At 39.9% G+C, this 24436-nt stretch overlaps 1 protein-coding gene across 2 annotated transcripts in view; it reads right to left on the reverse strand.

The window, feature by feature from the left end:
* Positions 1-12428: 12428 nt before the first annotated feature.
* Snap25 (synaptosome associated protein 25) overlaps positions 12429-24436 on the reverse strand; it is a 90395-nt gene continuing 78387 nt past the window's right edge. For both annotated transcript variants that reach the window (XM_074074346.1, XM_074074347.1), the window contains exons 6-8: positions 22439-22564; positions 19170-19314; positions 12429-13720 (exon numbers count right to left, since the gene is read on the reverse strand). In XM_074074346.1, the coding sequence (XP_073930447.1) occupies positions 13652-13720; positions 19170-19314; positions 22439-22564 (340 nt within the window). In that variant the 3' untranslated portion in view covers positions 12429-13651. The remainder of the gene's footprint in view (positions 13721-19169; positions 19315-22438; positions 22565-24436) is intronic.

A 24436-nucleotide genomic window follows, 5' to 3' on the forward strand; every position in this document is an offset into this window, starting at 1 on the left:
TAACACTTGGCATTTGAACATTCTGCTGAGAGGTTGCAAAGTACGGAAGTCATATAACAATATGCACTGGGGTAGTGAAAAAAATAATTCCTATGAGGATGAGTGAGAGGCAATTCTTCCCTCTTAGGTATGGATTAGAGAAGAATTTTGAAAGTATAGGGGCATGATTGCCCTTAATTAAGTGTTTTCTTTTTAACATATACCATATTAACTAGCTTTGTCATTGTACTCTTTGATTCAGCAATTCAATAACCAGGTACTGTGATGAATGAGGCAAAATACCTTTCATGAAGAATGAGAGATGGATGAAACAGAGCTAATCCAGCTAAACTGCCCAAGTTTAGCTGAGTCTAGACAGAACCCCAACTGACCTATCAATGTATGAGTAAGCCCAACAGAGACAGGCAGAGCTGCTCAGCTGAGCCCAACTCAGATCTGCCGAACCTTGCAGAGTGTAAGATACTAATATTTATTGGTACAAGCCACTGAGATTGTGTGATTATTTGTTATACAGTACAGTTCTAACTGATACAGATTTAAAGTGTTACAAGAGAGACAAACATAAAGGCAAATTCTGAGAAGCAGTATGATAAATATTATATTTGAAAATTATATAGGATATTCTGGGGAGAGCAAAATAGGAATGCTTAAATTTGTTTCGGGTTGGTCAGGCAAGACTTTAATTGATACCTGAAGTTCTAAGGTTGAATAGGTATTTCTCAGACTGGAACAGGAGAAGTACATCCTTTCCAGATAACTGTACGTGTTTTACTAAGCCAGAGAGCAATAGTAAAGAATGGGTCCTGATTGTTGACAGCGTTGCTTCATATGTCCTGCTAAAGAGTTTACATTTTATCTTCAAGGTAACATTTGAAGGACTGAAGAATCATAACACGGAAAGATTATGATTTATTAAGCCTCCCCTCCCCTGGGAGCAGTGCGGAATGTGGAGATGGACCCAGGCAGGAACTGGGGAGGCTTGTCTTGAGTCTGTATTCTTCTAGATATGGTCATGGGAACAGAAGGGGCAGAGGAGAGATATATTCAGAGGTGGTGTAGACAAGATGCGGAGACTGATTTAACGAGGGGTGGTACCTGGCTTCAGTCCTGAGGCAGAGAAATTTAGAACAGGGTAGTGGTGAACACTTCATTGTGGCTCTTGATGAGTTTGAAGTTTCTGAGGGTGAACTTGGAAGGAGGCAGACAGAATGTAGTGCTGAGCCTCACAAGAGAAGCCTGCCACAGGTTTGAGGCATTTTTCCACATAAAGGTAGTAGTAAGGCTGGGTTTATATACATTATTTTGAGACGCAAACTGAATTTAGTACCTTGGGGAAATACCTTAAGGTATGAACAATCTAAAGAAGATTGAGAAAGAGCAGCCAGAGAGTAAGACTCAAGGGAAAGTAGTTTCACATAAAACAGGAAATAGTGTTGAAATTAAAGGTTAATAATATCAAATCTAAAAGAGGTCAGAGTAGCTGAGGATTGAAAATTTTTCATTCGTTTGTTTTATACGCAGAAATTATATGAGTTTCATTTAAGGGTAAATGTCAAAGGAGGATAAGAGATACATTGCAGAGAGTAGACAAGAACTGAAGGGTCAGGAAGAGGGCACAATTAGAGATGTGTCACTGAGGCCAACTTAAGCACAAGAGAATTAGGCCTCACCTGTTAAAAGAAATGTCAAAAGAATTTAGTTATGAACTATTGTTCAGTAATAGAACTTTCTCTGGTGTCTTGGTCTTACCTCTGACTTTATCAAAAGGAGTAAGAATATAAAGATAGACAGGAAATTTGGAGCTATCCATGTAGACCATAAGCAAGAGGAAGAGAAGAGCCTTTCATGTTCCATGATTCTCTAATTCCATTTCTTTTCTGTTACTCTTCACCACAAGCCCCTTTTGGCTTGAGGTACCTGTAGTGAGACTGTTTCCTACAATCACAATATCCTCAGTAATTAGTGTGACCAGAGGTAGATACCTGGGCGGAGCATGTTAGATACCATCATTCATCTCTTCAAAGCTATGCCCTACCATTCTCCACCTTGTTCTGGCAGTGCCAGCTTTTGTAAACTTAAAAACTGACTTCTTCAGAACATGGCAGCCATCAGAGAGGCAAGAGATCAAATGGTGAAGGGGAGGTGTGGATTTATTCTTCTCTACCACATTGCCCTGTAATACAACTATCCCTTTCTAAGGTTTAGGTTCAGGGAAGCTGCTCTATTCCTTGCCTTTTTGGGACCAGGGAGAAAAGAGAAGGACCCTACTGTGGCTGGTCCCAGGGAACTGCACTCTCCCTCCTGGTTTTCCTAAAACCTGCCTGCACCTTCATATGTAGTTCCTGCTATTAAATTTTCCTTACATTACCCAGTCCTGCCAGGAGCCTGCTTGGTATAAGAAGACAGTATGACCTAGTTGGAAAAGAGACATTTGGAAACTGGAGGGACAGGATATGGAAATACTTTGTGCTGGATAATTGCAGCCTGAAGCATTCTACTCCAAGAAGCATTTTTCACTTCAGGATGGAATTGTGTCAACCTATGCTCCTTGCTGATAATTTCAGTTTTCCTTTTCAAATACAAGGCAAAGTCATGGTAATGGAAAGGAAAGGAAAAGAATAGGGTATGAGGGGTTCCTTTGTTATTTGGAAGGCCTTTAACACTGAAGGGAAATCCAGATGAAGTTGGAGACTTTATATTTTGTTGTTTTTACAATGATTTCAAAAGTTCTTATAAAGGTAAAACATACATACTAAAAAGTGCATAGATATCATATTGTATAGCTCAGAGAAATGCCACTAACTGCATACATCCACGTAGCCAGCACTCCATATCAAGATGTAGGATATTAGAAGCACCCCAGAAACTTTCCTGTGTTTTGTTTTAGTCACTAAGCATACACCCCCAATGGAAGATACTGTTTTAACAACATGGATTTGTTTATCCTGTTTTTGATTTTTATATACATGGAATCATACAATATGTTCTTTTTGTATTTGGCTTCTTCCATTCTACATTAAGCTAATAAGTTTTCATACGTTGTTTCAGCATGGAGGTATACTTTGTTTATCCACATTAATGTTAGTATTATATGTTCAAACAATCATAATTTATTTTTCCAGCGTATTATTATTGGTGGGTATTTGGGAAAATTCCAGTTTGGACTATTATGAATTCTTCTGCTGCAAATATTCTAATACATATCCCTTGGAGAACAGAAGTATACATTTCTGTTGGGTAAATACCTAGGAATGGAATTGCCGAGTCATGGTGTTTGCATATTTAGTTTTTAGTTTTTTTTTTTTTTTTTTCTTTCAGTACTGGGGGTTGAACTCAGGACCTTATACTTGCTAAGCAGGTGCTTTACCATTTGAGTCACTACACCAGTCCATGTGTTTAGCTTTATTATATCTTGCTGGTTTTCTAAAATGGTTGTACCAATTTATACTGCCACTGCTGGACATGAGAATTTCCACAACACCTTTTTTTGAGACAGAGTCTTGCTATGTAGCCCAGGCTGACCTCACCTTCCTCCCCGACCTTCCCAAGTGATTACAGGCATGTACCACCATGTTCACCATATATTTTTAATGCCACCATTTGAGGTATTTGCATGATTTTTCTAGTGTTCTCCAGAACCCCAGGTATAAAAGGGGATCAAATAGGGAACTGTATTGATAAAGAATTTAGGGTTTGCTGTCCAGGATTTAAGGGCAGAAAACTGAAGATGTTGACACAATTGTCGAGCATTGTGGCCCTTGGTAGGATTGGACGTACTGAGAGAAAATGTCAGAAAAGGTACTAGGAGTTTAGGTGAATTATAAGGGCAAGTGCAAAGATGTAAGAATACAAGAGGGTGGAGGCTGAAGTATTTTGGTCAGAGAATGATGCATATGGAATCTAAGATCTCTTAAGTTTGGGGAAGTGTTGGAGGAGTTAAGACTCGGGATGAGCCAGGAGATGGTGGGTCATCTATAATTCCAGCTACTCAGGAGGGGAGATCAGGAGGATCTTGGTTAGAAGGCAGCCCCAGCAACAAGTTAGCAAGAACCCATATCAACCAACAAGCTGGGCATGGTGGTGTGTGCCTGTCATCCCAGCTACATGGGGAGGTCACAGGTAGGAGGATCATGATCCAAGGCTGGCCTGTGCAAAAACTCAAGACTCTATCTGAAAAATAACTAAAGCAAAAAGGCTGGAGGCATGGCAAGTAGCTAAAAAAAAAAAAAAATTCAGGATGAGAGGAGCATAGTGTAGACAGTTGTAATCAAGGTCATCTTGCTGATGGCTATGAAAATAAAGAAGAGAGGGGACTATGGAAAAGATTATTTCAGGAAGAAAAACTAGAAAGTGGCAATGGTGAAATGAGTCCAAAACCAGCCCCTATCCTCTAACCCTCCAGGTACCATTGTTGTGTAAATTTCCTTTTTTATATTTCTCTCCCTTCCCCTAGCCCCTTGCTAGGGCCAATCCAGGGTCCCAAGCATGCTATGCAAGTGCTCTGTTACTGAGCTACATCCCCAGGCTTCTCTTATTCTCTTTTAACTAGTATGTCAGTTCTACTCCTTTCTCTTCTCTGCTATCATTTTGTCAGAATTACTTAACCCTGTCTTCTTTGTTGTCCCCTTTCCTGATCTTCCTCATGATAAACTTCAGGATTCAAGCAAAAAACAAATAACTTTCCTATTACTATGATCCACTACCAATATTTAGGTTTCTGTCTTTCTCTCTCTCTTACTTTCTTTTTCCCTTCCTTCCTTCCTTCCTTTCTTTCTTCCTTCCTTCCTTCCTTCCTTCCTTCCTTCCTTCCTTCCTTCCTTCCTTCCTTCCTTCCTTCCTTCCTTCCTTCCTTCCTTCCTTTCTTTCTTTCTCTCTCTCTCTCTCTCTCTCTCTCTCTCTTTCTTTCTTTCTTTCTTTCACTGGGGCTTGAACCCAAGGTCTTGTGCTTGCTAGGTGGCTACTAAATCATTAGAGCCTTGTCCCCAGCCCTACTCTTGAATTTTTCCTTTTTTTCATTATTCTAGAACAATGGCTCCTAGAGGCTTCATTCTTTCCTTTTTTCTTCTTCCTTCCTTCCTCCCTCCCCTTCCTTTTTTTGGGTTAATACAGAAGTTCTTTCAAACAAAAATCTCAGTTAAAATCCTATATGCAGAACAGGGAAGCTTTGAGTTGCTGCCATAATGTGAATGGTGCCCCCTAGGTTGCGCCATGTGCAACCGCAACAACTGTACGTTCTTCCTGGCCTTGCTGGCTTGGTCTCTCCCTCATGTTCCTCCCATAGTCAATGTTCCTTAAACATACCTGCAAACTCTTGCCCCTAACTCTCATTGCAGTAGAAGCATTGGCAACCCAGTTTCATGCAGACTTTAACCAGCATTACAGAAAAAGAAACCCTAGATGCTTACCTCAGCCCTGCCTTTCCCTCCTTCTCCTCCTCTTCCTCTTGCTCCTCCTCTTCCTTTTGTTTTTGGCAGTACTGGGGTTTGAACTTAGGGTCTTGTACTTGGTAGGCAGGTACTTTACCTTGAGCCCACTCCTAGCCCTTTTTTGCTTTAGTAATTTTTTAGGTAGGGTCTCAGCATTTTTGCCAGAACCAGCCTTGGACTTGGTCCTCCTGAGATGGCGGGGGCAGGGTGTCTCACTAACTCTTTGCCTAGTTTGGCCTTGAACCTGGATCCTCCCGATTGATTTGTCTCTCAAATACCTGTATTACAGATATGAACCACCCTGCCTGGTCCCCCACCTCTCACTTCTGTCCTGAAGTTTTTCTAGTTCTCTGGTACGGACAACTTTGCAAAGAACTCCGTGGTTTTCATGTACACAACCAGAGAGAAAAGGGGAGTTAATGTCCTTCCCTGTGGCAATTGTTGACCACAAAGGGCAATGAGAGCTGAGAGAGGAATTCCTCTTTCCCCCTGAAGGTGGTCCTGATTTGGAAATTCATAGTGTCTTCAGCTGTCCCATGGGATCAAACACTCAGAAGTCTGAGTGTTTGAAGGTGTTGGAGTCTTTTTCACCTCTTCACTCTCCCATCCCTCATCCATGTAGCCTGGAATCGCATTCCCAGATAAACTTTTTATACTGAGGAACCAGCCTACAGCATATATATAAACTTTCAGTAGCTGTGCTGAAGCATTTTTGAGGCACTCAGAGTTTCTTCATTGCTCTGGAATAAAATGATGCTGAGATAGGTGGTAGGGGTGTCTCAACTGAATTTGCATTTAAGGTACATAGATAAAAGCTAAGAGGGTGGAAGTTCAAATGGTCCATGGTCATGACCAAGTCAATAGGTGTGGAAAGCAACATGGATTTTTAGTGGAGATGTATAAAAACTCTAAATTTAGAGGAGCTCTCTGGCCTATGGTGGAGTTTTGCCTTTAATGACAAATGGGTGCATGATTTAGGTCTTTAGGGCTTTTTATCTACACAGTTTAAAAACACAGTACTAGTACTTGCCTCATCTTTCCCAAACTCGTGATGGTCTGTCAGTTTAAAAACACAGTACTAGTACTTGCCTCATCTTTCCCAAACTCGTGATGGTCTAAACTGGTGATTGTCACTGTTCCTTTAAGAAATAAGACAGCGCCAGGGAAAACAACAGTCAACTTCCCACACCTCACGCCCCCAGACATCCAGGATACATCTTGTGTATACTTAAGCTGTCACTGACACACATAATTTCTTTTTCATCCCTGAGTAACCAGTCTTTTTTTCCCCCTTAGCAAAGAAAACAGTATATTTTTGTACAGAAAAGATTGGAAAGAAGGCAAAACAACAACAAAAAAGAACACCCACCCCCCCCAAAAAAAATCCAGTGACAATTCCCACAAAATAGCAGCAAATAAAATATTGGAGGGAAAACCCCACAGAAGGTACCTGAATAAGGGTATTTATCAAGTGCTGGTTGAGGGTCCAGGTCTGTTTCGTACAATCTAAAATGCTTTTTTTTCAAGGTCTGGGTGGTTAGGGGTTAATGATGGTGGCTGCAGCCCTACTGCTTTGAATAGAAGGGATTAGTTTTGTTCTTTCAGGATTAAGGTCAGGTTTAGCAACAAGCTGCCATATCCTGTCAGCAGCTACCCCAGCCCTACCAGCACCCTGCTCATGATTCTCAGATCTTGCCTTGGGCTGCTGGACTTTTGATCCCTATACTTTTTCTAAATATTACTGAAAAGAAGAGTATTTACATGTGGTGAATTTAAGACATGGAGAAGACTCAAAGGACACAGAGGAGAAGAGAATTTTATATGCCCCCCCTCTTTTTTTGTGGGACTGAGGTTTGAATACAGGGGTTTGAAGCCACACCTCCAGTTCATTTTGCTCTGGTTACTTTGGAAATGGGGGTCTTGTGAACTACTGATCTGGGCTGGCCTTGAACTGTGATCCTCCTGATCTCAGTCTCCCAAGTAGCCAGGATTACAGGCGTGAGCCACTGTGTCTTGCTTCCACATGCCACTTGAAGGTTTGTAGACTGATGGCAAAGAAAGTCACTTTCTTCACCTCTCTGTATACATACCCTTTGTGTATGACTTAGAAGCTTTTCTTAAGAAGAGGTAGCATCTACTTCCTTGTCTCCTGTACATGGACTGGTATTTGACTTGCTTTCCCTGATCAAATATGGTACAAGTGAGGAGCCTAAACATCAAGATGACTTGCATGCTTCCACACTCTTTCTTGGACTCCTGATTCTGCCATGAGAACAAACCCTAGTTGGCCTGCTGAAGAGAGACCACATGTGGCCCTGGGCCACAGCTAACCACAATTATATGAAGAGCACAGCCAGAATCAGAACTGTCAGCCAGGCTTAGTCCAAAATGCCAAACTGCAGAACTGTCATCTACATAAATATTTATTATTTTAAGATGTTGTGTTTGGGGCAATGTGTTATGCAACAGTAACTGTTAACAGAGTTCTTAGTCTTCACTATATTCCTTGGATCTGTTGCTAGGTTTTCCTTGTCATTAATAGTACTGGCAAAAAATATTAACAATAGGAAATATTTGGATACAACTGTAGAGTGTAGCACCACTTGGTTCTCAACAGTAACATCTAGGAAAATCATTCCTATTTTGTGGACATGAATGTTGGAGAAAGCAGTATTAATGCTCTTGACTTTTATGGCCTTTGGGCAAAAGTCAGGGACTGGCTGAATTTTTTGTTTGTTTGCTTGTTTGCTTTTTGAAACAGGGTTTCACCATGTAGCCCAGGCTGGCCTCAAACTCTAGATCTTCCTGCCTCAACCTCCCAAGTCCTGTACTACCACACCATGCTCTGATGAATCTTTGATGGTGAAAAATTTAACACACCAACTGCTACAATTAGGGAAATGGAGATACTTGTGTTGTTTATTTCAAAGGCATGGAATACCTTCCATATGAAAATTAGTGTATTTAAACTGAAGTGAAGTTTGGTGAGTACATCGTATGCACACACATGTGATGAGTGAATGCTTTCATTAGAGGTGGCAAAGAATGTCTGTTTCCACCCCTGATGGTGCTGGCTGTGTTTCCTGTCTCTTTGTCATGCTGGTGGCAGTAAATTTTGCAAGGCATTTGAGGAAATGTTATGCTAGTTGCTGTTCCCAACTATCTTGTGAAACAGGTAGGGCAACCATTATTCTAGACATTTGCTACACACATAGACTGAGGCTTGGGGAAGACTGAAGATTCCTGGTTGAATTCTCCTTCAACCAGTATTTACAGGCTACTCTCTCCTTTATAACCTTGTGGGTGGACCATATTGTCTTTTAATATACCCTAGTTCGGGAAGGGTATAGTAGAGCCTGAGGGGCAAAGGCAGGATGTCATGAATGAAGGGCAATGAGATCAGGCATGTGGCTCCTTGCTTGCTTACTTCTAAGGAATGCTAACTTTAAATGCAGGCCATTAAGTGCATTAAGGGGCATTTCGTCAAAGAAGGATGAGTCCAAAGAAGGCTAGAAAGTAGGTGGAAGGCAGCATATTTCTCTATGGCAGTATTTTGAGAGAGATGCTCAGTAGCTGGCATGAATCTCAGGAAAGTGTTGCCTTAGATAGGACTTCTTCAGAAGTGGATACTGAAATAAGGATTTCAGGTGAGTAATTTGAGAAAGGATTCTAGGAAGCATAGATAGGGAAAGAGATGGAGAAGGCAGCCAATAAAGAAACTGATAATTATCAGGTAAGTTATTGTAAGAAAAATGATCTTTTCTATCAAAGTATTTGTTACCCTCTTAGATTACTTAAAAATTCCTCAGGTTGCCGTCTTAAGTGACTTGCATGTTTAAAGGGTCCTTGCTTCCTCTTCCGGATTCCTGTACAACTCCAATGCCCAACAAACTGCATGCCCTAACCCATCCCCCAAGCCTTTTAGCCAATCAGAAAGATTGTGAACCTTTGACCTGGACAAATCCCAGGTGAGGAGCAGGTACAACTGCATCAGGGATATAAGGAGGAGCCACTGTCAGCCATTTTGTGCTGGCGTGTGGCTTAGCGGGAGTGAGTACATGCTTGCACCCTCTTGATCAAGAGAAAATTGTCTTGTCAAGATTTTCTGTCTCGTGTGTCTGTTTTTGGCACCGGAGGGTTATTAATTCCAACATTATCATGTAAGCAACTGGTGATTGACTCAACAACTGGTGACTTCTGGGAGACAATGTAGAACACATACCTCAAAGTTATCCCAACCAGGATCAGGAAAAAGGGTGTCCACTCACCTGTCCCCATCTACCCTTGGTTGAAGTATGCTTCTGAAGGCATTAAACTTTAAGGAATGAAGGGAGTTTTCCCCAATTTTTTGTTTGTTTTCTACCTCTCTTACTGTTATATTCACAATATTTAAATGAGGGCCTGGCATATAATAGTTCTGTAAACAAACATTTCATGAAAGAGTGAGTGAATGAAAGATGAGTTCTCAGAAGGTCAGCACTTCTATCAATGCAGTAGACCCAAATATCTCCTGGAGTTTCTCACCAGCTGAATTGAAAGAGTCTTGGAATGTATCTTCTGGGCCTCTCTGTAACTTTAAACACAGACGTGGTTTGAATCATGACTTTGTTGCTTATTAGCTGAGAGATCTTGTTCAAATAAACTATCAATGTTCTTATATCTGTAAAAGGGGACTAATGATGCCAAATTTACCCATCGTACAGTTTTTAAGAAGGCTTGCTTAATGAGTCATCGGAAGTAAGGACATTTACACAGTGCCTGGCATGTACTTGGTGATCACAGAATAGGAATTGTTTTCTCTTTTCTTTAATATCCAGTGGAATCAATTTGCTAATGAACTGTGACAAAAAATTGAAAAGTTGGTCAAAGCTGATGCTAGGGGAGAATGTAAAAGAAGGATAACAGGAACTAGAAATTGACAAGAGGATAAGAAGAAAGGACTATGTTACTAGAATCTGGGACCACCATTCAAATTCTGGTGGTCTTTTATAGAAGGCTTCTTTTGCCAGTGCCATATATGGGAAAGGTAGAAGAAATAGCTTTTATAGTGTTCTCTCTTGCCCTAATCATTGCAGTTCTAATACACTTCCCGGGTTGGCACATTACCAGGAGATGATTAATCTCTGGGGAATCCATCCTCCTTTACCAGAAAGGAGATGACTGCGTAAGAGCTGAATCTGGACAAATGCAATCATTAAAGGAAATATGCTTCACAGTGAATTATGTGATAGACTTTAAAGCAAAATGCCTGATGCTACATTTCATGTATCCAGTGTACACTTTGAATTTCTCAAGCAATGTGGAAACACATCCACTCATCTGACTGAGAACAGATGGAATTTGGAATAGAATTCTCTACCATGGCACATACACTGAGCCCATGTCAACTTTGACATAGGCAGGACATATTCATTTTGTCTTCTAGCATCCTCTCTATTATCATAATTTAAGAAGTAAATGTGTTCTTACTGTTGTTCCTTAGATAGATTCTCTGAATACCTGGGGACCTACAGAACCTCTTTAGAGGGTTGGGAAGAGGTTAAAGAACTGCAAACATTTATTGAAAAGGATGAGTTCATCATCACTATTCTTGTTTCTTCATGGCTTTCACCAAATCTCCAGAAATGGGTAAAATCATTATGACTAAAATTACCTGACAGTCAACCAAGGCAACAAGGATAAATTTATCTGCATTGCTGTTGTGGAAATATGGAGAGAGGTAGTGAGGGTGGAAAAGGTGATGGAAATGATGGTGGGGATGGTGGTAGTGCTGACAATGATGTTGAAGGTGGTGGTAGAGGCAATGAATCAATATAGGTAGTGGTGGTGATGGTTGTGACAGTGGTGATGGAGGTGATTATGTTGATTGTAACATAGTCTGATAAAGATAGAGATAGTGGAAGTGCTAGTTAACATAGTAGAGAAGTAGTGCAGGGAGTAGAAAAGGTGAAGGTAGTTATTAGTCAAGGTGGTGGTGGAGGTATTGGTGCTGGTAAAGAATTGAAAAAATTTCTCCACACAAAAACTTATACATGAATGTTCATGCAGCATACTTAGAATAACCCAAAGCAGAAACAACCCAGATGTCCATAAATGGTTGAATAGAGAAATAAATGTGGTATATCCATACAATAGAATATTTTTTGGTCATAAAAGGGACCGAAGTACTGATACATACACAAGATGGATGAATCTTGAAAAAACATTATAAGTGAAATATGTTGATCAGAAAAGACCACTGTATGACTCTTTATATGAAATGTTCAGGACAGGAAAATCTGTAGAGACAATTACTAAGCTACTAAATTAGTTGCTGCCTATAGTGGGGTGGAATGAGATGGAAGTGACTGTGAATAGATAGGGGATTTCTTTTGTGGGCGCTTAAGATGTTCTAAAATTAGATTGTCATAAATTGTGAATATACTAAAGAAAACCCATTGGATTGTATATTTAAATGGGTGATATTAGTTTTCAGTGCTTGGGAAAGAAATTGGGACCTTAAGCATGTTTGGCAAGTGCTCTACCACTGAGCTACACCCCAGCTAAATGGATGAATTTGATAGTAGATCCAAAAACAAGAAAAGCGGGGATAATAGTGGTGGTGGTAGTAATGAAGGACTGAACTTTGGTTGGTGGGGACTTGGAGGAGAGGAAAGAAGAAAGGAGTTGATTGACACCTGTTATACCTGAGTCTGAGTACCACAGATTCCCCCACCCTCCACCATGGATTGTTTTGTGTATGTGTGCTAGAAAATTATATTTTGTCCCATAGCTAACATTGAATTCACACACAAGTATTTCTAGAACAAATTGTGAAAATCAAGCCAAGGTGTCAGCTACCATTGGAATTATGTTTAAAAGGGACATCTTTGGTTTTTCCAACCAGTGTCCTTGTCATATACAACTGGCTTATTAGGAGCAAATGGAACAGAGTAGACAGGCTTCATCTTCTGCTGTAAGTGTAAAAACAGATGGGTCCATGAAAAAACTAAAACAGATACCTCGGGTCTATAATTTTTAATAATTTTAAACTAGCTACAAAATGTCAATCACTTCACAAACTGACAGAGGAGACAGGAGGAATTTAATATTACATGCTGTAGTGATATTTATCTCACAGTTTGTCTATATTTCATTCATTTATATTATTTTCTAAAGGTTTCTTTATCAGCTACTAAACATCTCAGCAATTTGGTGTGCATAGCTCTAGATTAAGCAACAAAGAACTGTACTGATAACAAACCACAGGGGAAATGGTAATCAACAAGAGTTAGCCTTATAAAATTTACATCTCCACACTGTTTCACAGCAAGATCATTGTCTCCAAAACACAGCCTTCAAAAGCAGCAAACAAACCCTATATTACATCTGTTTCACATAGTTTCAGCCAAACATATATTTTGCTGGAAATGAATAAATGGTAAGTAGGTCAAATCATGTTTTTTAAAATTCTTTTTTTTTAAAAAGATGATTATGATTAATAAGTCTATATGTTGACAGAAAGTGACACTAGCAGGTTTTGCTGGTATAACTTAATCTTGACAGTGTCTCAATCATTACTGAGCAACTGAGCATGCTTTGTTGTTTTGTTGTTGTTGTTGCTGTTGTGTGTGCATTGTCTCGTCAGTATGCTACTGTCATGGAAAGTTTTTGTTTAAGTAGGAATCTAAAAATCTATTTAGTTCTCATGCATAAATGCATAAATCACATCACTTTTAGTGCAATGCCTGTTATGTAATTCCACATTGTCTAATTATGAAATCATAAAGACAGATAACAGCCATGAGGAACCAAAGACTGCATATTTTGAGAGATTCAGAGCCTGACACCCAAAAGGACTGTGGCAATAGCTCTGTGGAATGTCACAGTTTTACGAGAACAATACTGTGTATTGAAAGAATCAACAGCACATTGAGCATTCCTAAATTGTCATTCAGCAAACACTACTGAGAAAGAAATGGAGAAATGAAACACAAGACATCTTATGTAAAGAGTTAGAGCCACCAAATGACTACTATATACAACCTTTGGAAAGAAAGAGACCCAGAGAGAACAAAAGATACATAGTATTGCAGGAAGCTGACAGATGACACAGGACAACATTCATGATGGAGGTGGACTGATGTGTGTGTGAGTGTGCAAGACCTACTAGGTAATACCATGGGAAAAGCATGAAGGAGCTATCTTGCCCAGCAGCGTTCAGAGGAGAACACAAGTATGCACATTTAACCACTGCCCAGCATCTTTGTTGCACGTTGGTTGGCTTCATCAATTCTGGTTTTGTTGGAATCAGCCTATAAAAAAGGGAAAGAAAACAGATCTCAGATGATCACCTTAAAGTTCCACTCATCTTTCAGGGTCCAGGTTCAGAATCAATCACCATTTTCTTCATGTTCCTTTAACAACTGCAATAGCTCTACTTGGATATGATTGCAGAAGCTTGATTTTGGTTTTTAACTGTTTTCCTTATTGGAAAGCATCCTTTAGTGGTTGGGGCTATATAATTTATCCTTGTATTCTAGGACATTCAATGACATCATTCACATCTGTAGGACGGAGTTGAGTTACCACCACTCATACAGATGGGTTCAAATCATGGTTAACTTATTAGCAGTGTCACTTCCAGAAAATTACACTTCAGGGTTTCAGATTTTTTTTGTCTACAATAGAGGGACAATAAAGCATGAGTATCTACTATGTTTTCCTCGTTCAGCTTTGATAACATCAGCTATCAGGTATGTACGATTATCAGTTCCTTTTTCTGAGTAAGGAAAAAAGGCAGACAGGATTGAAGCAATTTGTCTAATGTCTTAGTACATGGGGGAAAGTCCAGTTAGAATGGGAGTAGCCTGGAGTTAGAGCCCACACTTCTAATCACTCCACTGCATAGGTTTGCTGTGAGGATTGAGTTTAGATATAATGTGCTTGGAACAGCATTTTGCAGAAATTAAGTGCTGATGTATCTTATCTTGAAATTACTATCATTAGGTTGCTTTTGAGATGCTTACTAGTTTTTCAGTTCCATTTCTGAAGACTCACTTCCAGTTATCAAACTGGCTTGTCTTCAATAGGGGCATAGTTACCATAATTTTGTACCTAACTTCCTTTTGTCTCTTGGTTGATCTCTTCACTGCTTGGGTTACATTTTGCTGTATATGCAGATGAAACTCAGGGATGCTACCAGGTTGATCTTTAAATCCCAGAAAATTAATTATTCCCATCACCACTGAGAAAGATGAGTCATCAAGTAGAGGTGAAGATTACAATTCATCTCTAGGCTGTTGTTTTGTCCTATCCTGACTGGTAATGTTGTCTGTAACTCTAAAGCCTGGGCAGAGGAGAAAGCTGCCAGAAGGGTAAGGAAATCAAACTACTTTTCTATCAGCCATTATCACTCAATGATAGTAATCATTTGGCACCTACTACCATGCTTGTGTGTTCCAGTCTCTACTGAGTTGGGTCCTCTTTATTCAATTTGAATTGTAAATTCCCAGGACACTAGAATTATCTCTATTCAAATAGAAATTTGCAAAGTTGAACATATTTCTAGGTTATTCGTAACTTTGAATTATCTGGCCATGGTTCTCTGCCATCTGTTTGGCTAATCAAGAGTTGGCTTTCCAAACAAGAATTTACATCACAAGATAGGGCACTGATTTTCCTTTATCTGAACTGTAGACACATATTTTTGATCACAGGCTCTTCATTTGGAAAACAAATAGTCCTTCCAATTTTATTTAGTTCTTAATTCCTCCCCTTCCAGCTACAAATTGTATCAGAAATAATGATACATTGGTGCAAAGGAAAATTACTAGCTCAGACCAATTTGAAATGTTCTTGTAGGTTACATTATGTTGACTGTGTTTCCAGACTGAACTTTGAGAAAAGCTCAAGTGAGAAAAATAATCCATTTAAAAATAAATGGCATTTCTGAAAGGAAACGTAGAAACTCTTGTGTACAAATGCCCTGACAAGCCTTTGCATGGTGGCACAAGCAAAGTATGAGGTTAATTTTTGGATAGATTCAAAGGATGCAGGAGGAGCTGGAATAGACCTTTGTTCAATGGGCATCTGTGATTTCCACCTAAATTCTTTCTGAAGTATACTAAAATCCCAGTCCATACAATGCCTGATATAAAAGGTACTACATTTTTCTTACATTATATAAAAGAAGTAGTGCCTTTTAGAAAGAAATTCTGACAGAATATCCTGTTAGGTATCTTCCTGGTATCTGGAGAATGCCTCTATGTTCATCCTGTTTATATGCCTGAGAATTTCATTTAAGGAGGCTAATAATCCCAGGTTTTACATTTCTATTTAGAGATTCCTAAGCTAGCTGACATATCCAACTTTGCTATCTGATTTGCCCTTGTGAGAAATCAGGATGGCCACAGGGAGCCAGTATGTGTTAGAAGGAGCTGTTCAGCACACCTTTCTGAACACTCTGGGAATCTCCTCACCTTTAGACTATGTCCAGTGGTGTTCAGGCCCTGCTCAGACTTTCAGAACTGGATACGTCCCACCCCACACAGCAATCTATTCTGATTCCAGGTTTAAACTGTTCTCTTATCCTTCAGATGAGGGTACCGGGTCAGAGAGGATGAACAGCAAAATCCTGTTAGAACCTGAGGTCTTTGTTGTCAAGCACCGTGTTTCCTCACTGATAGAAGAATGTGAGAACTACTAAGGAGTCTGCCTCACTGTTTCTCAATGTGTGCCTGTCACCTACCACTGACAACTTTAAATTGAAGTTTGAAAATCACTGGTGTTTCCTTAGCAACAGTTTTCATAAGGCCTCTGATAAAAACTTGCTTCCAACTTAGTAGTATTGTGAACAATTGTACACCTTTAACCTTAGAAGAGTGTACATATGAACACCTTTAAGTGGAAAACAAGGTTGTCAAATACACAAGGAAATTTCTTAAAAGTCCATGGGGATATATTGAAATATCATCATTTTGGACTCCCAAAACTTCAGTATCAATCCAAGTGATAAGAAAAGATCGCTATCGATGGACTTGGGTGAAGGTTGTTGTTGGGGTCATGAGAGAAGATGGGAGAACCATCACAATATTCTCCTTGCTCCTATTGTGTGATTTTAATTAAATCTTAGCTGTGCAGGAGATTTTTGAACATGTTATTAGAGATCAGAACTTCCCTGAGAAGGTGTATGTCTATTAATAATTGTGCTTTTTTCTTCAGATTGTATAAATAAAAAATTGTAATCATTTGGGGCCAGGCTGGGTTGAAATGAGCTCCATCTAAATCATGTTCAGATTTTGATCCTGAAAACAAATGGGAGGGATGTATGTGCTATTTAAAGTGTTGACTGGACTTAATTATTCAAAAGCAACAAGGCTCCTTCCCACTGCTTAAATGATTCAGCAGCCAAGGAATGATAGCAACCGGACAGCTATTTCCCAGCCCCTTTCCTGGCCATTGATTAAACTTTATAGATGTGTCTGTCTCTGTCTGTGTTGTACACTGGGATTAGAATAACAGATTCTTCCTAAAGATGAAAAGTAGAAAAGCAAAAGTGGCAGAGTCAAGATACCACTTGCCTTTCCAGGAATACTTCTTCCTTAAAGTCCAAAAAACTCTATGAATAAAAGTTTGACCCCACTGTTAGTAAAACCTCTCCTTCTAGAATCCTAATTGACTTTGATGCATTATCTGCTTGCATCTGAGTAAATTGGGTCCCATTAATAGAAAACTAGTACTTGCTGTTTTCTCAAATCATTTTCTGTTAAAGCCATTCTGCAATGATTACTTAGTCCATTTTTTTTCCTGGGCCATAATGGCTTAGGTCAGTTTGGGTTGGCTCCAATGCCTTTTGAAATTCTCAATATTATTCTAAAATCCATCGGCTTTCACAGCTTTAAAAGCTTGATCACATCAAAAGCTTCTTTACAATGACAGGCATGTCAGACATAACTTGCAAAAGTAAGCGAAGCACAGGCGTTTTGCCAGTCAAATCTGACATTTGTGCAGCTCAATACTGATCAAACAAAATGTTATGTGATCAGATGTTTTTGTATGGAGCATATGCAACACAATAGAGCAATGTATTTCCTTTATGTTTATTCCTTCCACTTCAAGTCACTGGAGGATGATTGGGCACCAGGAAACCGCTGGTGAGCTTTGTGACTTAAGAGATCTCAAAAGTATCCTCCTCTGCTCATGGTAGTGGAATGAATTGTTATAAAGAAATTCAAGATCTCAGACTAAGAACCTCAATATCTCACAGGGAGTAAACAGACAACATAAGATGAGCCAGAGAGAAATTACAGCTGTACAATAATCATTAAACCTATACTATCTATGTCTATTTCTTGCTTTTGGCAATTGGACTTTTAAAGAATTATTATCAACATTTAATACTTTATGAAACGGGGAAGGTATAGAATACAGGAAATATGTCAGATTTGCATGGTATAGAATATCAGATATTTGGTGGCCTAAATCTCTTTGGTGCCACAGTCTACAGTTCCTTTCTTTCTTCATCTTTTTTTTTTTTTGAGGGTGTTCAGGTGTTTTTTGTATGCACATATGAATAAATGAATAAGAAAAACAAAACAAAACAAAAAACTCAGGGCCTCTTGAGCTACAACACTGCCCCTTTTTGCTTTAGGTTATTTTTTAGGTAGGGTCTCCTGTTTTTTCCTGGGGCCAGCCTCAGACTTCAATCCTCCTACCTATGCCTCTCATGTAATAGGAATCACAGGTGTGCACTACCACAACTGGCCTGTTGCTTGAGATGGTACCTCACTTACTTTTTGTCTGGGATGGCCTTGAACTGAGATTTTTCTGAGCTAGGCCTCTCAAGGGAGGGATTATAGCAGTTAGCAACCATATCCAGCCTACAGTCTTCCTTAATTTAAGCCCCCAAACCCAACTCTTTCTATTCTACGCTCTTCAGTCTTCCTTATAGCCCTTGTTGACTTGAGGGGGTGTCTTAGAGCCAAGTCTGGTATCCTGGTCTGAACTTGGTTTCACCAGATATGTTTCCTATTTTGCGATTTGGGGATGTGAACTGCTGGATTGGAAATGGAACCTGGATCTATTCAAACTATCACTAAAACTTTGGTATTTGGTGAACGTGAACTTTGTTCACCTTCTGGCTAAATTTATTCTTTCCTCCATTTCCCAATTTGGTTTCTTCACCATCTGTACTTGACAAACCAACCTTCAAGACTCAACTTAAATGCAACTTTTCTTTTTTTTGAGATTTTTGCTAAGCCCTGCCCCTTGAAATCTTTTCTCCTCTAATCCTGTCTAGCATGTATCTGTGGTTCTCTAAGTGGGTTATATTTTGTGTGGTACTAAATTCATCTGGCGACTCATTGCCTCCCACAGGCTATGAATTTCTTGCAGTGGAAGTGGTGGGTTTTTTTTTTTCTTTTTATGTCCCCAGGGCCTAGCACAATGCCTGATATGAAGGAGACTTTGAGAAATACCTGCCATATTAAATTCTACATTCTTGGGCTAGGAGTGTAGCTCAGTGGTAAAGCACTTGCCTCAAATACCAGAGATCCTGTGTTTGATCCCCATCACCACTGCCAAACCCAAGTACATTCTAATCTTCACTCCAGTTCTGCTGCTGAATTATGCGTTTTTGTCTTAGGAAATTTAGGGCAAAATATTCATCAGTTAGTGTGCTTGAATCCAGTGTCAGGGTTTGAGGGTCTTGTTACGCCCTTCATGTTTCCTGACTGTTAGTTCTGAACACTGCCACATACTCACCTTCTCCATGATCCTATCGATCTGGCGATTCTGTGTGTCAATCTCATTGCCCATATCCAGGGCCATGTGACGGAGGTTTCCAATGATGCCGCTCACCTGCTCCAGGTTTTCATCCATTTCATTTTCTCGGGCATCATTTGTTACCCTGAGAGACAGAGAATCATTTTCAGAAGAGAGAGGAAGAAACTAGAACGCGAATGACCCAAAATGAAGGGAAAATCTGCAGAACTATAGGGATCCCTTTCATCTCATTTCAATAAAAGAGCATGTTTTAGCTTTGGTACACAAGAAAATAATCTTATATATGTTTATCCCAATTTAATTTTTTTCCAATCTAAATTTTTTAAAGGATAAAATCACTGTAGTTTAAGGGACTCGAGGTCAGAGAATGAAGGTAGAAACTGTTTTTTCTTCCTGAACCAAAATCTCCAAGACTCAAATTGAGAATGAAAGAAAAAATTATTATGTTCAACTGAGAAGCTCTCTGCTCATCTCTGTTCCCACTTGGGACCAGCATGAATGAGGAGAGTAGTGATAATTATAGTCTGCCTCTTAAATCTGCTTTCTCCCAACAACTCCAAAGGGAGCTACTTTTCAAAGCTGATTTTTATTTGCTGATATTTTAATGCTATCTTTTTTTTTCAGTGGCATTATGAATGAGTGATTTCAGAATAGAAAACTGAAAAAAGATTATTGCTTCATTTTGAAAGGGGTGGGAGTGGGGAGGCAGGAGTTGACTCACAAAGGGCTTTCCCATTTTTCCATCCATCAACTTGAAGGTTAAGAAAGTACTTTCTAGCAAACAGCAAGTGCTTAGAATGTCCCTAGCACTTATTGCAATAGGCTAAAAAATGTTTGGAGGGATTAAAATCCTTCCTCTTGGCAACTCCAACACAGACCATTTTGATTTCTAAAACAGCCCAGGCTAGAGAAAATTCAACAAATAAGGGAGTACTTCTTCACTTTCTCATGTAGGGAAGAAACTTCTTTAAAAATTCACCCCAAAGATGTGCTTCTAGTTCAATGGTGCCCAGCCCTTATTGCTTACTGGAATTATCTGAGGAGCTTTAAAAGACACAGATGGGGCTGGGTGCATGAGTCAAGTGATAGAGCAGCTGGCTAGCAAGCACGAGACCCTGAGTTTAAAACTGTGTGCCAACACTAAGATTCCACCTCACCCCTGTTAGATAGCCATCATTAAAAACACCACCACAACAGGTGTTGGCAAGGATGTGGGGAAAAAGGAACCTTAATTCACTGCTGGTGGGAATGCAAACTAGTATAACCACTCCGGAAAAAAATTCGGAGGCTTCTTAAAAATCTAAACATAGACCTGCCGTATGATCCAGCAATCCCACTCCTAGGAATATACCCAAAGGAATGTGACACAGGTTACTCCAGAGGCACTTGCACACCCATGTTTATTGCAGCACTATTCACAATAGCCAAGTTATGGAAACAGCCAAGATGCCCCACCACTGACGAATGGATTAAAAAAATGTGGTATTTATATACAATGGAATACTACTCAGCCACGAAGAAGAATGAAATCTTATCATTTGCAGGGAAATGGATGGAACTGGAGAACATCATTCTGAGTGAGGTTAGCCTGGCCCAAAAGACCAAAAATCGTATGTTCTCCCTCATATGTGGACTTTAGATAAAAGGCAAACACAACAAGGGGATTGGACTTTGAGCACATGATGAGGCTAGAGCACACAAGGGAGGTATGAGGATAGGCAAGAACCCCCCCCCCCAAAAAAAAAACAAGATAGCATTTGATGTCCTCAAGGCAAAGGAACTAATGCAGAAACTTTAAAGTGACAGAGGCCAATAGGAGAAGGGGACCAGGAACTAGAGAAAAGGTTAGATCAAAAAGAATTAACCTAGAAGGTAACACACATGCACAGGAAATCAATGTAAGTCAACTCCCTGTATAGCTATCCTTATCTCAACTAGTAAAAACCCTTGGTCCTTCTTATAATTGCTTATACTCTCTCTTCAACAAAATTAGAGATAAGGGCAAAATAGTTTCTGCCAGGTAGTGAGGCAGTAGCAGGGGAGAGGGAAGGGGTGGGGTAAAGGGAGGGGGTGTGGGGGAAGGGGGGAGAAATGACCCAAACATTGTATGCACATATGAATAAAAGAAAATAAAAAGACTAAAACAAACAAAAAAAACCAAACAGTGTGCCAAAAAAAAAAAAAAAGATGTAGATACTTGTGCCCCATAAGAGATTCTGATTCAATTGGTGTAGATTGGGCACTGTTTTTTTTTTTTTTTAAGACATTTGATTCTAATGTGCAGCTATCGGCTTGAGAACCATTGGTCTAGTTTCTGTGGGAGCAGAGAAAGGCAAGAACTGAATTGTCATCTGTGAGGCTGTGGTACATGTCTAGATGCTACACCACACCAACATGGTCCATCGTGTGAATCACAGGGGTTCTGCTTGGCCCACAACAGCTACAATTGCCTGGGAACAGTCATGAGGCAACTACCTTCACCTCTATTGAATCCTGTTGCAGTTTCTACAAAATGAAACACATATTTTGCTCTTTGTGGGAAATATTTAGTTATTCTGTTTTAAGGTGTCTTCAGAGCTGAGTTCTGCATTGGGTGACTTAAGTAATTTGAGGTTTTAAAAACAGATACTTTTTTTTTTTTAACTCCTAGATCTCAAAAATAGTGATTAATGAGAAGCTCATCATTCTGTACTTTCAACCCAAATCCATTCTTTGACCTTCTTTGCTGTGCACACTGAGGGGCTGACCACTATGACCGTATCAGTGGTCACATTGCTATTAACCCTGCACACTATAAACACTCTTTTAATAAGCTTTGCTGAATTATCAACTCATGTTCTAAGATGCTTGTTGCCAGACCCACTGATTCTGGATGTGGTCATGTGATTTATTTTGTTTAATAAAACTCTTGCATATATGACACAATCCATTGTTTGGTAGATGCTTGTGCAGTGGACCTTGCCCCTTTGGTATGTTGCAATCATGTCAGATATCTGGGCTATCCTGCTGGAAGATCACATGGGGAAAGACAGAGGTATCCCACTGATTGCCTAGGCCAACCACTAGACAAGTGAATGAGGCCATCTTGGATCATGCCACCCCTAGTTGCATGTAGTCCCATGAGTGAGCCCTGGAAAGGCTTGTGGAGGAATTCCCAGCTAACACATAGGCTATGAGTAATTAAATGGTGGGGTGGTTGTTTATCGAACAATAGAGAGCTGCTAGAGTGTGGGCTGCATGAAACTCACCTGCGGATGAAGCCACCACTGATGGCCATCTGCTCCCGTTCATCCACCACACGGGCAGGCTGGCTGGCCACCACTCCATCCTGATTATTGCCCCAGGCTTTTTTGTAAGCATCACTTGATTTAAGCCTATGTAAAAAAGAGGGTGAGTGACAAGGTACAGGGTGGAGCAGCAAGCTCACAGCAATCATCACTTCCTCAAGCGAAGAACCGAACCAAGCGAATGAATTTTAAGTTGAGGCATTAGAGAATACCGATATATCATAATCTGGACCCAAACAGTTGGCCACCACCAAGCCTCAGCTACTCAGAATTTCTTTTCCAATTGAGTCAATTGCAATGGTCAAGACTAGAAACTGGCTTGTTTTGTGGTTTAATTGGATTTAAGATAAGGATTACAGTAGCTGGAGAACATTCAGTTCTATTTCAGTGATATGGTTATATTTTGAGACACAAAACGGAAAAACATACTGGCAGACAGACACAAAACAAGACTGCCAAGAAGACTGTGTACATCACACCACAGCAATACAGTGTCATCCTGAAAAACATAGTTGACTTTTACACACCCTCATGCAAAGATCCCTGTTTAATATTTCCGCCCTCCAATGCATGTATGGAACTAACATTTCTAACATTTTATGAAGGACATTAAAAATTGGTGGTTGGCCAAGAGTGATGGTCTTTGAGTTGCCTCCAAAGTGATTTGAATTAGATAATATATCGGTACTTCCAAACAGTCACCATACATCCATAGTCGATGTACAAACCTTTGTCCACAGAGACAAAAAGTAAAAGAAGCATAGTGAAATGAATGCAGGAAAACAGAAGAGAGAACAAGCCATCTAGCACCAGGGAAACCCCTCTATGTCTTCTTCATGCACCAGCTACAGGCATGAGTAGAAAGTGAAGCATTCTCATTTAAGCCAAAGTACTTCAGAAGTTGACCATTCTCAAAAAAGGCACTAGCAGGACAGTAATAGCCTTCATGAGGATTTGAAACGCAGTTCAGGAGCTTCTTTGTTGGGCAGAAGGGCAGGGCAGAGAGTGCTTACAAATTCCTACTTCAAACTATCCTGGGGTGGTTACAGGAGAGAGTAGTTTGGTATTGGTGTGGTCTCCATGGGCTGTATGTCACTGAGCTGCCTTGGAGAAAAACTTAAAATCCAGGCATACCTGTTGTGCCCAATAGAAACATATGCAGCATATTTTGGTGGATATGTTGTAATTTAAAGCCATCAAAGATGTTTTTAGGTTCTTTGCATAGTAGAAACCACGTGCTTTTTAGTCCAAAACAAGAGACACCCTTTGGTCCAATTTTTATATTTTTTATTATAAAACATCAGAATTTAAATTTTTTCTTTCACTAGAGGACCATAGTCGTATATTAAAACTGGCTCTAATCCTTGAAGATTAAGGACCAAGCAACCATAGCCACGCAGAGGAAAATTGCCCCAATGGAATTTCAGCAACTCATTCCACAGTTTTCATAATGTCACAGCCCTTTGAGCAGTCAGAATTTACTGCACCAAAAGGCTCTATGGGCCCACTCAATGGGACAAGATTCCCAAACTAATTTTAGTAGCATTTAGGATCTGGCTTTCCCCCCTCCCTGAACTCCTTATCTCCTCCCTTCTTAGATTAGAAGTCAATGGACTTTGTGATGTTTTCTGCTATGTAAAATGTCTGGTATACCATCTTTGGCAAAGTCAAGGAGAGGGAAATATGCGTTTCCAGAAGAAGGCAAACCACTGCACCCACAATGCTGCACATAGACTCACATCACTGCCGTACATCTATCATAGTCCTTCAAAACATGCTGAGACAGGGCAAAGCCCTCAGATAATCCAGGGCACCACCAGCCACTGCGTTGTGACACATGGTTTTTAAAGCATTATTTACACACAATGGGGAACAGTTCAGTCAAGCTTTGAAGCTCACAAGGGTGTCTTGTGTATTAGGGAATTAGTCATCACTTATATGTGGAATTTATAGAGGTCA

The sequence above is a fragment of the Castor canadensis genome, chromosome 5, assembly GCF_047511655.1.
Source record: "Castor canadensis chromosome 5, mCasCan1.hap1v2, whole genome shotgun sequence".
Classification (NCBI taxonomy): domain Eukaryota; kingdom Metazoa; phylum Chordata; class Mammalia; order Rodentia; family Castoridae; genus Castor; species Castor canadensis.